We start from the raw sequence: 13531 nt of genomic DNA on the forward strand, positions 1-13531 counted from the left end.
CTTGTGTTGATTCGTTTCTATATACTGAAAACCAACTTATTTTCACGGACATTATCACATTTAGCGGCTTGAGCCAGTTCACAACAATTCTTAAATTTACTTAAAGAAAACAGAAAAAGAATAGTCCAAGTTTGACATATTTGTGACTATTTATATTTGCAAAATTTTCTACTCATGAAAGTCGCGAAAAATAAATAGCTCGCAAAAAAAAAGCTGCTTTACAGAACACCATTGGTATTTTTCATTTAATTTAAAATTTTTAGTGAAAGAAAGAATAAATATCAGATTTGAGTTGATTAATCTACACAGTCATACATAAAAAAATATAAGAATTCCATTGGCTACAAATTCCTTGTCAAAATGGGTTTAGTAAGTCTATAATACCATACAGTATGCATTAAACTTTTAAATGAGACCCAGCTACTACATTACTTAATTATAAACCAATATTTAATCTATCAATTTATCTATTAAAAGCATAAGACATATATACACTGTAACTGCCTAATTCGACACCTGAGTATTCCAACAACCTGCTTTAAATGACACATTATCTTGGTCCCATAGTATACCTTATCCTTGCAGAAAAACCCTGAGTATTCCGACACTCTGCTTAATCCGACATTTCTTTCTGGTCCCCCTGTGTGTCAGATTAGGCAAGTTACACTATATATATTTATGCACATTGCACAGTTTTTGGTAGAACCTTTTTCCTAAATACATTCACAGTATATCTAACTTATAAAACTCCTTGATAACAATTTTCAATTCTTTTTATCATAAATTTGTCACCAGTTTTCGTTATTTTTATCTTTGACGAAGTATTTTATTTCTTCCTTTATAATAATGTATGGTAATTCTTTCCTTTTTTTCTTGTTTCTGTTATTGTCCATGGTGCTCATTGCTTCCTTTAGTATACATGGTATACTTCTTATCTTATTTCAATTGTAGTTTTATTTTTAAATTATAATATTTTTATATACATGTATTAAACATCAATATAGAAAAAGAGTAAAATCATTTAAATAAGGATTCGGACATATTTTTGGGAAATACGTATTCTTTGATTATTTTTTGTTACAGATATCTCCTGTTCTGCTTATAGAATGACTTTTTTGTACTAAATGGATTGAATTATCGACCCTATCTTAATAATTATTAAATTATCTCATCTATTGTTAAATAATTTATGAATTTCAGAATTTTAGCAGAACAAACTTAACCTGCTATAGTCCAATTTCAAATTCATGTATTTTCCCATATTAATGTAAACATCAACATCATCATAGACAAAATTGTGATAAACATATTACCAATGGTCTTACGAACTAGAAGATGTCTCTCAGTCACATCTCATCTGTTACTCTGCAATGAGATTGAGAAACACTCTGGTTTAAATAACCATTGATAATGTATTAACATAACATTGAAATTATCTTGATAACAATGATTCAAAATAAACATTACATAAGTAATCATGATTCATAATATAAAGATTACTGTAAACCAACTTATTTTCGCGAGCGATTTATTTTTTGTGACTTTCGCGAGTATAAAAATATCGCGAATATAAATCGTCGCGAATATGTCAATCTTTGATCTTTCCTTAATAAACTTCATCAAGTAAATCAGATAATCGGGAAATTATATAGACGCGAAGTGGTCAAGAAAGGGTAAAATGCGAAATAAAGTATCCGCGAAAATAAGTTGGTTTACAGTAATTATGTAATGCTATTAGTGGAATATAATCAAAATGACTGCTCCTGGTTGTTTTTTTTGCAATCCTATTTAATTTCTCATCCTATAATGTACAGAAGGTGTAAGCATGTTTATTGTGATCTCAGATATCTAGTCATAAGTCCCAATTTAACTTAACAGATACCATTAATTATACTCAAAGCCTAAATAGTGTGAAAAAAGAGGGAGGAAAGATACCAGAGGGACAGTCAAACTCATAAATTAAAAAAAAAGGACAACGCCATGGCTAAAAATTTTAAAAAGACAAGCAGACAAACAATAGTAAACATGAAACAGCATAGAAAACTAAAGAATATAAGCAACACGAACCACAACTTTATAACATCCACCTTGGATGTCTTTTCGTCAAATTTTGCTGGTATGATACACTCTTCCCATTAGCTATTCTGGTAATACATATTAATGATATTATTACTGATGTTTTAATTTTAATTTCTTAATTCTACTTTTAGCAGGAGTTGGTAGAACTCCCCCTGGTGCTAGTAACGGTTACGGTAGAGGTGGAACCAGCACTAGAGGGCGTTCCACTGGAACCACATCATATCAGGTAAGATTTTTGATAATCTAATTTACATATATTAGATTTGATAATCACTTCAAGTAGATATTAGGAAAACTTCACCTTACATATATTTTCAAGCCAATTTTTTAGTGAAATGCGCTTAACATTTCAATGGTTCATAATCTGATGCTTTGTGGGTAAATTGGTGAGTTAACTATGTCCTTTAAGCAATTGCTGTGTTAAAACATTCTTTTTTTCTAAGGGGGGGGGGGGGATTGCCCACAATTCCTATTTTTTAGAATTAGATTCATACAATCAGCATTTGCAAATTTATATAGTTCTATGTTTCTGGTTTTTTTTCACATATTACATAAAAGAGTAGTTCAATAATTAAGAAGTATAGTTTAAATGTAATAATAGACTTGATTTATACTTTTCTTTTGAGCTAAGCTTAGACACATCTGACAAATGTATTAGAAATGTGTCAAAGGGAGATAATTCAATAAAATCAAAGTTCAAGGGAGATAATTTTTTATGTTGAAAAATAAATCAGATTTAAAAGTATTTAAAATGGTAATTTAACTAGGACATCCATGAGGAGCAAGCTATAGAACCACAGCCACACAAACCATGGGCCAACCGTGTGTCATTTCGACCAAGTTTTTTAGAACCTGTCGATGAATTTGTTCACACGGTAAAAAATGTGATCTAATACTGCTTCTGCATGATAAAAAATGTTAACATTCATAATTTTTAACGCTGTAGATATGGATTGGAGATTCAGGATAAATACCCAAAAAAAAACATTTTGAAATTTATTTGACACTTGAATTCAGTAATAAAAGAAAGCTGTTGTATGCCCTTTGCGCTGGCATTCGTTATATTATGTCAGTCTTGAGTATTTAAATGTAAACAATATGGTTTTAATGATATATTTTTCAATCAAATTGCAAGAAAATCTGTGAACACTATAACGATTTTAGTTGTAATGCTTGAAGTTGTTGATTAAAAAAAGCTGTTGTATGCCCTCTGCGCTGGCATACATGTGTTATATATTATGTCAGTATGGAGTATTTATGGAGACCATATGGTTGTAATGATAATTTTTTCTTCAATCAAATTGACCACTTGATTTTAGTTGTAATGCATGATGTGGCAATATTAATGGAGACCAGTAACATACTTGTTTAATAAGTTTGAACCATTGCTGGTTGTACATGTTGTGTACGTTGATTAACCATTCATATATCAGTCAGCTTTATATAGCCAAGGGACTGGAGTAATTAAGTTATATTATCATTATACTATTTCTGTATTTGTAATTTGTTAAATAAAACAGAATGAGATTATTTTTCTGTCGTGAGAAAACTAGGATAAAATTTTCAATTTTTCAAGGTTTAAATTTGTTTGAAAGAACAGCAAAGCTGGTGTTGCCAACCAAGCTACAAATAATATCTAAACGAATTAACCACCAATCACAACACTTGAAACAACCTATTTATTGCCCAGACTGGGTTGAAATTATTTTTACTCACCATGCTTAACATAGTATTAGACGTTATATTGATGGGAGAAATTGCTTTTGCCAGTGTCCTTTGTTCACTAGTCTATAAAAAAATAGAATTCAAAATTTAATGGAATTTTATAATATTATCTGAAGCATTAGCTATATCACCTACCAAATATTGATTTCTAAATATTAGAAATGTGGTAAAATTCTAAACAAAGCAAGAAAATTGTTTAGTAAATGTATGATTTTTAGGGCAATGAATATGTTATATTAATATAAAGATTAGCAGTATGTTCTTTCTTTTAAATGATTTATTATTAAAATTCTAGGAAAATGTAAATATTGATGAGGTAATCTGTCAAGGAAATGTTTTTGAATAACAAAAAGGGGAGGTAATTGGTATTGTATATTTAACAAAGGGAGGTAATTGGTAGTGTGGAGTTAACAAAGAGATACTTTATGTTGGGATAACAAGGGGAGTTAATTCTGATAATTTTGTGTTGGATTTGTAAATTTAACTATAGGAGGTATTTTATATTAGTAATGAACATTGTACCCTTAAAAAAGGGAGGTAAATCATGTCTGGGATTGTACCATTAACAAAGAAGGGTAATTCATGTTTGGAATTGTACCATAAAAAACAGAAAGTAATTCATGTTTGCAATTGTACCATATTATAATAGGAAGGTAATGTAGATTAAGGGTTGAAAAGCTAACAAAGGGAGTTAATTCATGTTTTGGTTTTGAATTAACAATTGGGCTGATTGGGGGTAATTCTAACATGCTTGAATAGAAATAAAATCATGTTTTTAGGTGGTATGCTAATCTAAACATTGGGAAAATAACTTAGAAAAGCTTTAACTATTTAAGAAATCCTTTGACATTTTATTTTATATTATGTTAAATATACAGTTTATGCCCTGGCCATCAAGGGAGGGGCTATAAGTGTAACCCTTACCCATCTGTACATATATTCATATGAATGTCCCAACATTGGTTTTCATTCTAGAACTTTAGTTTGCTAAAATCAAATATTATGAAACTTATACACAATGCTTATTACATTGTACCACAAAACACAGATTAATTTTGAATTTGGGTTGTGTCAATTGTACCATTCAGGGCATTCTTGAGTTATATCCCTTTACTATTATATATGGAAAAGTAGTTGCAATTTTCAATTCACAATATTCCATTCTACATTTAGTAAGGTAAACAAATTCTATAATATTTTGTTTATACTGTCATACCACCTTCAGCAACGTTAGTAATAATAAAAGGACAGATTATTTACGTTATAGCTCAGGAACATATTGTCATTTCAATCTTCCAACAGTCCACACCCTCACATTTGAAGGGAAGATTTTAGGAAAATATTCTTTGAATGTGAAACATAAGTGTCAAAGGGAGATAATTCAGTTAAAACTCTTGATGTGTGTTAACCACATTGATGGCCGGTAGAAATGACAAATTCCTCCCGAACTGCTGTGAATATTCTACTAACTTGTGATAAAATAAGTACTAATTTTGAAGTGTTATTTGTAGCTTTGTTAATCTTCATGGGAGTCAAGAAATATTTATCTTTAAAAAAAACATAGTTCGCCAAAATATACTGTTCATTCAGAAATTGAAAATTCAGAAAAATCTGCATACAGATATATATTTATTTTATGTAAGAATGAGAGTTTTTATAATTACAAATGTAACCCACTAGTCTCATTATTCGCATTAATAAAAAAACCTCAATGTTATTTCATAATTTACAATACTCGAGATTTATGAAACAGTATTTAATTTTTAGACTGGTTTCCATCTCTATAGTAAGATATTCTGGTACTGTACTCGATCAAGAAAAAGCGACAAAAAAAAGTAAAATCAAGCAAACAATCTGCAAATTAGGATAAAAAAGAGTTAATTATTTCCCCAAGTACTGGTTTAACTTCTTTTAGTTGTTCATAGGGAACTACCATTTGATTTAAAAGGGGGAGGGGGGCTAGTATGAAATTCTAAAAAAAAGGCTGTACAGGAGCTTTGACTACAATAAAAAGGCAGGATGAGCACCTTGGCAGGCCAGAGAGAGTGAAAAATAAACAGGCAAGACAGGGATTTACAACTTAAAAAATGCAGGGCAACATTTTTCAATCCCTCTATAAAAATCAAATGATAGCTCCCTGACTTGACCGGGTACCAAAATGTCCAGCTACTACAGTGGAGGTAACCGACAAACCAAACTATAAATCCAAAGTCGGTAGAATGAAATCGTTCTATCGTTATATTGAATGAAAATTTATGGTACAGCAAATACAAAAAGTAAAGCATTTGAAGCAATGCTTATTAAATGCATGTTTTAGTATATTGTATACTTTATAGTAATATATCATTTAAAATTGCATTATAAGATATAAAAAAGAGGCTTTTTAGGTGATTAATCACCAACTGCAGTATTGTGTTATGTATTGTTGTAAGCTATGTTATGTCACCAATTTATGAACTTAAGTCCTGACCTATGACTTACTATAAATTCACCCCATACTTAATTATCATTACAATTATGATTATTGTCAGAAAATATTCATGTTCAATAGAACTAGTCTTAATTTCACAGAAAATATTTGTTTGGGCTGAAAATGACATCATTGCTAGAATATAGTATAACATATAGGTTTCTATTGAATTGAAAATTCATGTTAAAAATTGGCTGATGAAAACTTAACCAAATTTAACCTTCTAGCAGGATCAATTAGATCATTGTCTCGTGAATTTTTTTTACGTAGAAATTTCAGTTGCTGAACTATTCATTACTTAACAAGATCACTTTTAGATGTGTTCTTCCAGTCTTCAGTTTAAAGTAGACATTGATCATGTGACATAACATTGTTTACACTGTACACTTTTTAAAATATATCAAATGCTTTGTAGATTTTTTTCAGTGTTATTACTTTCACTTTGATTTAGGAAGCATGCTTCTGTAGATTTTTTCAGTATTTTGCTCACCTGGTTCAAAGGGTCATACTAAGTTTTTGCCATCACTTGGTGTTTGACATTCTTTGTCCATCATCTGTCGTAAAATAATCTGTCATGGTTGAAATTATTAAAAAGTCATGATTTACCAACTTTCATTTGTAACAAAATTATCAAATCGATCAGTCAGTAAGATTTAACCAAAAACAAACCAAATTTTTGTTTTAGTATTTACCCCGTATAAGTTAAAAACACTACAAAATTTGTAAACAATAATAAAGATATCCAGCTGTTGGTGATTTAAAAAATGCTCATATGGTATAGTATTATTTCTACCTAACAGAGTTATTGCCCTTCAAGAACTTTCTTTCAACAAATTTTGGCGATGTTACTTTTTATTTTTGTAAAAATGATTAATAGACTCAACAATGTTTAGCAATAGTAGATTAAAAGGAAATATTGTTTAAATTAATATTTTTTGTCCTTTGGCATATCTTTACCAGGTGAGCAATTCAGGCCCTCTGGAGCCTGTAGTTACTTTCACTTTGACTCGGGGAGCATGCTTTTGCTTGTTTATTTCTACAATTATCACAATTATATAGGCACAAGATTACTCTGACAATCAAAGTAACGGTCACGACAATGGAATGAATGCAGGCAAGGCCTTACGCACTGGCAGAGGTGGGCGAATTTACCAAGAGGCAAAACGGGACATTAAATCTGCCAGTAAACTGGGTTCCAACAATTCTTTGTTAAGGTACCAGTTATTTATTTTTCACAAGCATGAATCCTAACCTCTTTATGTTGGTGTTTGTTTAATGTTTTGACCTTTGTTTATATTTCTGCATCTTTATAATTTATCCAGAGCAACTGCTATTTGAGTTCTGTTTATTTTCTGTTATCTTAATTAGCTGTATCGCATGTATGTTTAAATGGTGTTGCCTTTGTATACACAGAATTTTGGATTACTAGTTTGCTGAAGAGCCATAACTCCATATTGTTGTCACTAAAGATGTCCTATTCTATTAGGAGTTAATTGGCCTTTTGGTTTGTCATAAAATCAAGTTGGTGGTTGACATGTTTTAGGCTGACAATTATTTTCTTCATCATATTATTGACTTATTTACTAGGATAAGGAGAGGGTTGTTTCTTAAAATTTGTTTAACCCTGCCACATTCTGTATGTGCCTATCTAAAGTTAGGAGCCTGTAGTATAGTGGTTGTCTTATGTTGCTGTATATCATTTTTGTTTTTGTTCATAATTATGCTCCATTTATGGGCATTATGTTTTTCAGTGTGTGCGTCCGTTTTTTTGTTCGTCTGTTCTTATGTCCCGCCTCAGGTTAAAGTTATTGGTCAAGGGGTAGTTTTTGATGAAGTTGAAGTCCAATGAACTTGAAACTTAATACACACATTCCCTTTGATACGATCTTTTTAATTTTAATTCAAAATTAGAGTTTTTACCCCAAATTCTCAGTCCATTGAACATAAAAATGATATTGCTAGTGGGGAAGCTGTGTACTATGGACACATTCTTGTTTTGTACATCAATTTATAGGTCATAAGATTTTTTTTGGAATAATTTTACATTTGTCATTTCATTGCCTTTACTATGTGGTATAGGTTTTGCTCATTGTTGAATCCCATACAGTGACCTATATTTGTTAACTTCTATGCCAATATGACTCTGTAGGATTATATCTCGGACATCTTTGTTTTATATCTGCAAGTCAGAATTAAAGTTATGCAGATAGTGTAAGTTAATTATTGGTTCAATTCAGTCATTCCTGAACTCCAGTTTATATCAGTATAGAATTAAGTGAGAGGTTTAGTAAGCTATAAAAACAGGTTTAATCCACAATTTTCTACATAAGAAAATGCCTGTACCAAGTCAGGATAATGACAATTGTTATCCATTCTTTTGACTTTGCCATTTGATTAGGGACTTTCTGTTTTGAACTTTCCTCAGAGTTTAGTATTGGGATTTAATTTTTTTTCTGTAAAGTCAGAAAATCTGTAAGGTGTAATAATGAGCTTTTTTTTAGTATCATAACTTCTTTTATTTCTAAGCTCAGGATTAGATGATGCCCCCTACAAGCCATTAAAAAGGAATCTTGACCTAGCAGATTCATTGTAAATTGGTCTTGCACTATGGATATGCATGAAATATTTGTCACTTGACATTTAGCAAACAACAATCTATCAATCAATGGTTCTAAAGTCTTCTGTCACAACAGTCTGCATGGTTAGCCACTTAAGTCTGATGCCCCAGATTAGTAAAATTTCTTTCAGACTAGTTAGTTTTTGCAAAACTTTGATTGGACCACTAAGAAAAAAGTCAGGATCTTGGTCTTAGGACTAGTAGTTGAAAAAGTTTTTGGTGCAGACTGTTACAACATTGCTATACTCATCAGAGAACTTACACTTTTGTTTTGTGAAACAAGAGGATTTTATTGTTTTAGTGATTTCTGTGGAAGATCTTATTGTGTTTCTATTTATGCACATTTTTATTAGTTTGAACTAAAACCTTTGTGTGTCTTCTGCTCTTTTCTTCAGTAATAATACTCAGCTTGTAGAAAGCTTTTTAGTGTGCTTTAAATGTGTTTAATATATGTCTACTGTAAAAATATATGTAATGTCAATAGTTTAATGCTTTTCAAATACATTTTCATGTTCCAGGATTTTTGTTTGCCACACCGTCCTCAATTTGGGGTCAGTCTATATAATATTTATATGTTTGCAAAATAATGACTCATGGTCTGCTAGATGTATTTTGTTTACTATATTGATATATGATAAAAGGATATATGTGTAAATGAACTTACTGCTTGTTCACACTGGTGTCAATTGAATCGAATTTTTGTTTAAGTCATTTGATGCTCAATTTTTGTGGTTTTAATTATTAGTTATCAAAAAGTTTCTTATGTACATGAGAAACTAAATTAGTGGGAATAATCTGTCTGATTTTTTTCTTAAATAATTTGATATGATTTTCAGCATGTCCCCGGCCAGTCTAGCTCCAGATTGGTATGTGGCTGTTCATTACTAACAAATTTTACAATTACATTGTTTAAATTTTGTTCACTGTTTCAGGGACGTATATAGACGTATATATAAGTCCTTGACTGTTTTAAGTTCACAGTATTTTGTATTCAATTATGTTACAAGTTGCACTTATTTGACTAAGAAATTGAAAAAAATATGCAGGGAAGCCATGATAAAATAATTTATGTTACAACTTATGAGTATAAAATAATATTTATGTGCCGTGTTGAAGCGAGTTTCTATATTGTGTATTAGACAGACATATAAGGTCTAATACATACTTACTAAAATAATTCAAACCCCATTGGCCTATTCTGTTTGTGGTTGGAAAATGAAATGTAAAGACAAAATTATTCTGCTTTATAAGCACACAAAATTGTGTCAAGGTAGCAGACTGCATATTCATTTCTCTTCTGAGATAATTAAGTTTTTTTCAAGTTTAATTTAATGTCATGATGATATGCCAACAACAAATTTTAAAGTCCGTCCATTTACTTTTTCATTTTAAGCATGCTTGTTAATAGACGTATTTACACTTGTATGCAAATTTTTCCACCATTACATAACATCACACAGGTTCCCGTAAACTTTGTCTTCATAATTCAGAATATTTGACGTCACAACTAAAGAGTGATTTTTGCTTGACGTCAAAAGGTTATTCTTAGATGAATTATAAGGTCATTCGGAGGCAAAATACAGTTAAATACCAAAAGTGTAAATACGTTAATTGAGATTTTGATGTTCCTTGTTGGAACATAGATGTATTACATCTATCATACTATAGTTGGGATTAGTAGCATGGAATGTTATATTACTCTGTGGAATCGTACATTTTAGAACTTTGATAAATTTATTCATCATTTTATGTTCTGATCAAATTGTTGTTTTACTAGACAAAATGATTTTTACTTAATTATTGGGCAGGATTAGGTTACACAAAAAACTTATGACTAAGATTATAATAGTAAGTCATGAACAATTAAGTATACTTCAGATACTCTTTGTCATAAGTTGTTTTGTGAAACCATCTAAAAAAAAAGTGTTTCCAAAAACTGCCAAAACACTCCATGGATTAAAATGGCCTTCACTTAAGTTAGTCACTTTAGGTAGATTCAAATGTCCTTCACCTAAGTAAGTCACTGTGATTAGTTTCAAATGACCTTCAACAAAATAAGTCACAATTAGAGATTTAAATGGCCTTCACCTTAGTAAGTTACTATGTGTAGATTTAAATGACCTTCACCATAGTAAGTCACTAAATGTAGATTCAACTGACCTTCACCATAGTAAGTCACTATATGTAGATTCAAATGACCTTCACCGTAGTAAGTCACTATATTTCAATTCAATTGACCTTCACCTAAGTAAGTCACTATATGTAGATTCAGATGACCTTCACCATAGTAAGTCACTATGTGTAGATTCAACTGACCTTCACCATAGTAAGTCACTATGTGTAGATTCAAATGACCTTCATCATGATAAGTCACTATGTGCAGATTCAAATGAACTTCACCATAGTTAGTCACTATATGTAGATTCAACTGACCTTTACCTAAGTAAGTCACTATATGTAAATTCAACTGACTTTCACCTAAGTAAGTTACTATGTGTAGATTCAACTGACCTTCATCATGATAAGTCATTATATTATATGTAAATTCAACTGACTTTCACCTAAGTAAGTCATTATATGTAGATTCAAATGACCTTCACCTAACTAAGTCACTATATCGAAACACCACAAGATGATTTTCAAAATGTAAAATAAGAAAAAAAAAATTATATTGCACATGAGAGGTTTTTACTACAGTTTGAGTAACATCACTTTTTTCACTGTTTACAGTCGAAGAATAAAGTCAGCGTAAGTTACAACAACATGCATGAACTACGTGTATAGCAATAATGCATGACAATAACACAAAAATTATCTAATAACATATAGCATAATAATTCATCAAACACTGCTGGTCAGGTAGATTGTCTCAATTCCATATTGACCATGGCAGGAGTCAGCATAGAGTGGGAAATGCTATTCAATCAATAAGTCCTTTTTGCCCACCTTCAAGTTGTTGAATGGACATGTGATATCCTTTTCCCATGATAAGAAATGAGCATACAGTACTAAGAAAGATGAATTGAGTTTTTGTATTCCCCTGCTTTGATAACTTTCTGGTATGTCCCAGGTTAAAATCTTGGTTTAAGGTAGGTTTAAGTTTTGTTTTATAGAATAAAAAGTATTCTTAAGGTGGGTTCAAGCATGGGTTTTAAAGTGTGTTAAATTCTTGGATATAAGGCAGGTTAAAGTCATGGTTTAAGATGTTTTAAATTCTTGGTTTAAGGTATGTTTAAGTCTTGGGTTATTGTTTGTAAAATTTTGAATCAAGACATGTTAAAGTGTTTGTTTGAGGTCAATTAAAGTGTTGGTTTATGATATGTTTAAGTCTTGGTTTAATGTAGTTTGAGGTTTGATGTAAAGGCATGATTAAGTTTATAGTATGTTACAGTCTTGGTTGAAAACATGGTAAAGTCTTGGTTTTAAGGCAGGTAAAAGTTTTGGTTTGAAGTAGGTTAAAGTCTTAGGTTTAAGGCAGGTATAAGTGTTGGTTTAAAGTAGGTTAAAGTGTTTGTTTAAGGTAAGTTAATGTCTTGGTTTGAGGTAGGTTAAAGTCTTGGTTTAAGGTAGGTTAAAGTCTTAGTTAAAAGTAGGTTATAGTCTTTGTTTAAAGTAGGTTAAAGACTTGGTTTAAGGTATGTTAAAGTCTTGGTTTTAAGGCAGGTATAACAGTTGGTTTAACGTAGGTTAAAGTGTTGGTTTAAGGTTTGTTTAAGTCTTGGTTTGAGGTAGGTTAAAGTCTTGGTTTAAGGTAGGTTAAAGTCTTGGTTAAAAGTAGGTTAAAGTCTTGGTTTAAAATGGGTTAAAGTCTTGGTTTAAGGTATGTTAAAGTCCTGGTTTTAAGGCAGGTATAAGTGTTGGTTTAAAGTATGTCAAAGTCTTGGTTTAACATATGTTAAATTCTTGGTTTAAGGTTTGTTATAGTCTTGGTTTAATGTATGTTAAATTCTTTGTTTAAAGTAGGTTAAAGTCTTGGTTTAATGTATGTTGAAGTCTTGGTTTAAGGTATGTTAAAGTCTTGATTAAAACTAAGTTAAAGTCTTTGTTTAAGGTATGTTAAATTCTTGGTTTAATGTATGTTAAATTCTTGGTTTAAGGTATGTTAAATTCTTGGTTTATGGTATGTTAAATTCTTGGTTTAAGGTATGTTAAAGTCTTTGTTTAAGGTATGTTAATTTCATGGTTTAAGGAAAGTTAAAGTCTTGGTTTAAGGTACGTTAAAAGTCTTGGTTTGAGGAATGTTAAAGTCTTTGTTTAAGGTATGTTAATTTCATGGTTTAAGGAAAGTTAACAGCTATGAACTGGAGGTAATGATTTGATCTACCTGAACTTCAGCATATATATTACATAGTTTCCTGTAATTTTTAACAACTGCATGCCGTGTCTTATATATTTGGGTGTCTAAGTACACGGTGATAATTATGACTTTAATGAGGCTGGGTTTTTTTAAATAATATATTTGAGCATATGCATGCATCGTTAAAAAAACAGCTGAATATATACATATATGGTTGGAATATTTACTTTTAATGAGGTTATGTTTTGAATAATATATTTTTTAAAGCAATTATATATGCATGCAAATATAGCTGCACGATATAAAAAAAGAAGTCTTTTTTTTTTTAAAGTTTAATATAGAA

General features: G+C 30.5%; 1 protein-coding gene across 6 annotated transcripts in view; it reads left to right on the top strand.

Moving 5' to 3' along the window:
- The window catches only part of LOC134700523 (zinc finger C2HC domain-containing protein 1A-like), a 38638-nt gene that overhangs the window by 20111 nt on the left and 4996 nt on the right, over positions 1 to 13531 (top strand). For 2 of the 6 annotated variants that reach the window (XM_063561906.1, XM_063561908.1), the window contains 4 exons: positions 2211 to 2305; positions 7334 to 7488; positions 9728 to 9757; positions 11622 to 11639. In XM_063561906.1, coding sequence (XP_063417976.1) covers positions 2211 to 2305; positions 7334 to 7488; positions 9728 to 9757; positions 11622 to 11639 — 298 coding nt within the window. The remainder of the gene's footprint in view (positions 1 to 2210; positions 2306 to 7333; positions 7489 to 9727; positions 9758 to 11621; positions 11640 to 13531) is intronic. The other 4 variants (XM_063561907.1, XM_063561909.1, XM_063561910.1 and 1 more) reach the window with 4 other exon arrangements.

This window comes from Mytilus trossulus, unplaced genomic scaffold (assembly GCF_036588685.1).
Source record: "Mytilus trossulus isolate FHL-02 unplaced genomic scaffold, PNRI_Mtr1.1.1.hap1 h1tg000158l__unscaffolded, whole genome shotgun sequence".
In the NCBI taxonomy this organism is placed as follows: domain Eukaryota; kingdom Metazoa; phylum Mollusca; class Bivalvia; order Mytilida; family Mytilidae; genus Mytilus; species Mytilus trossulus.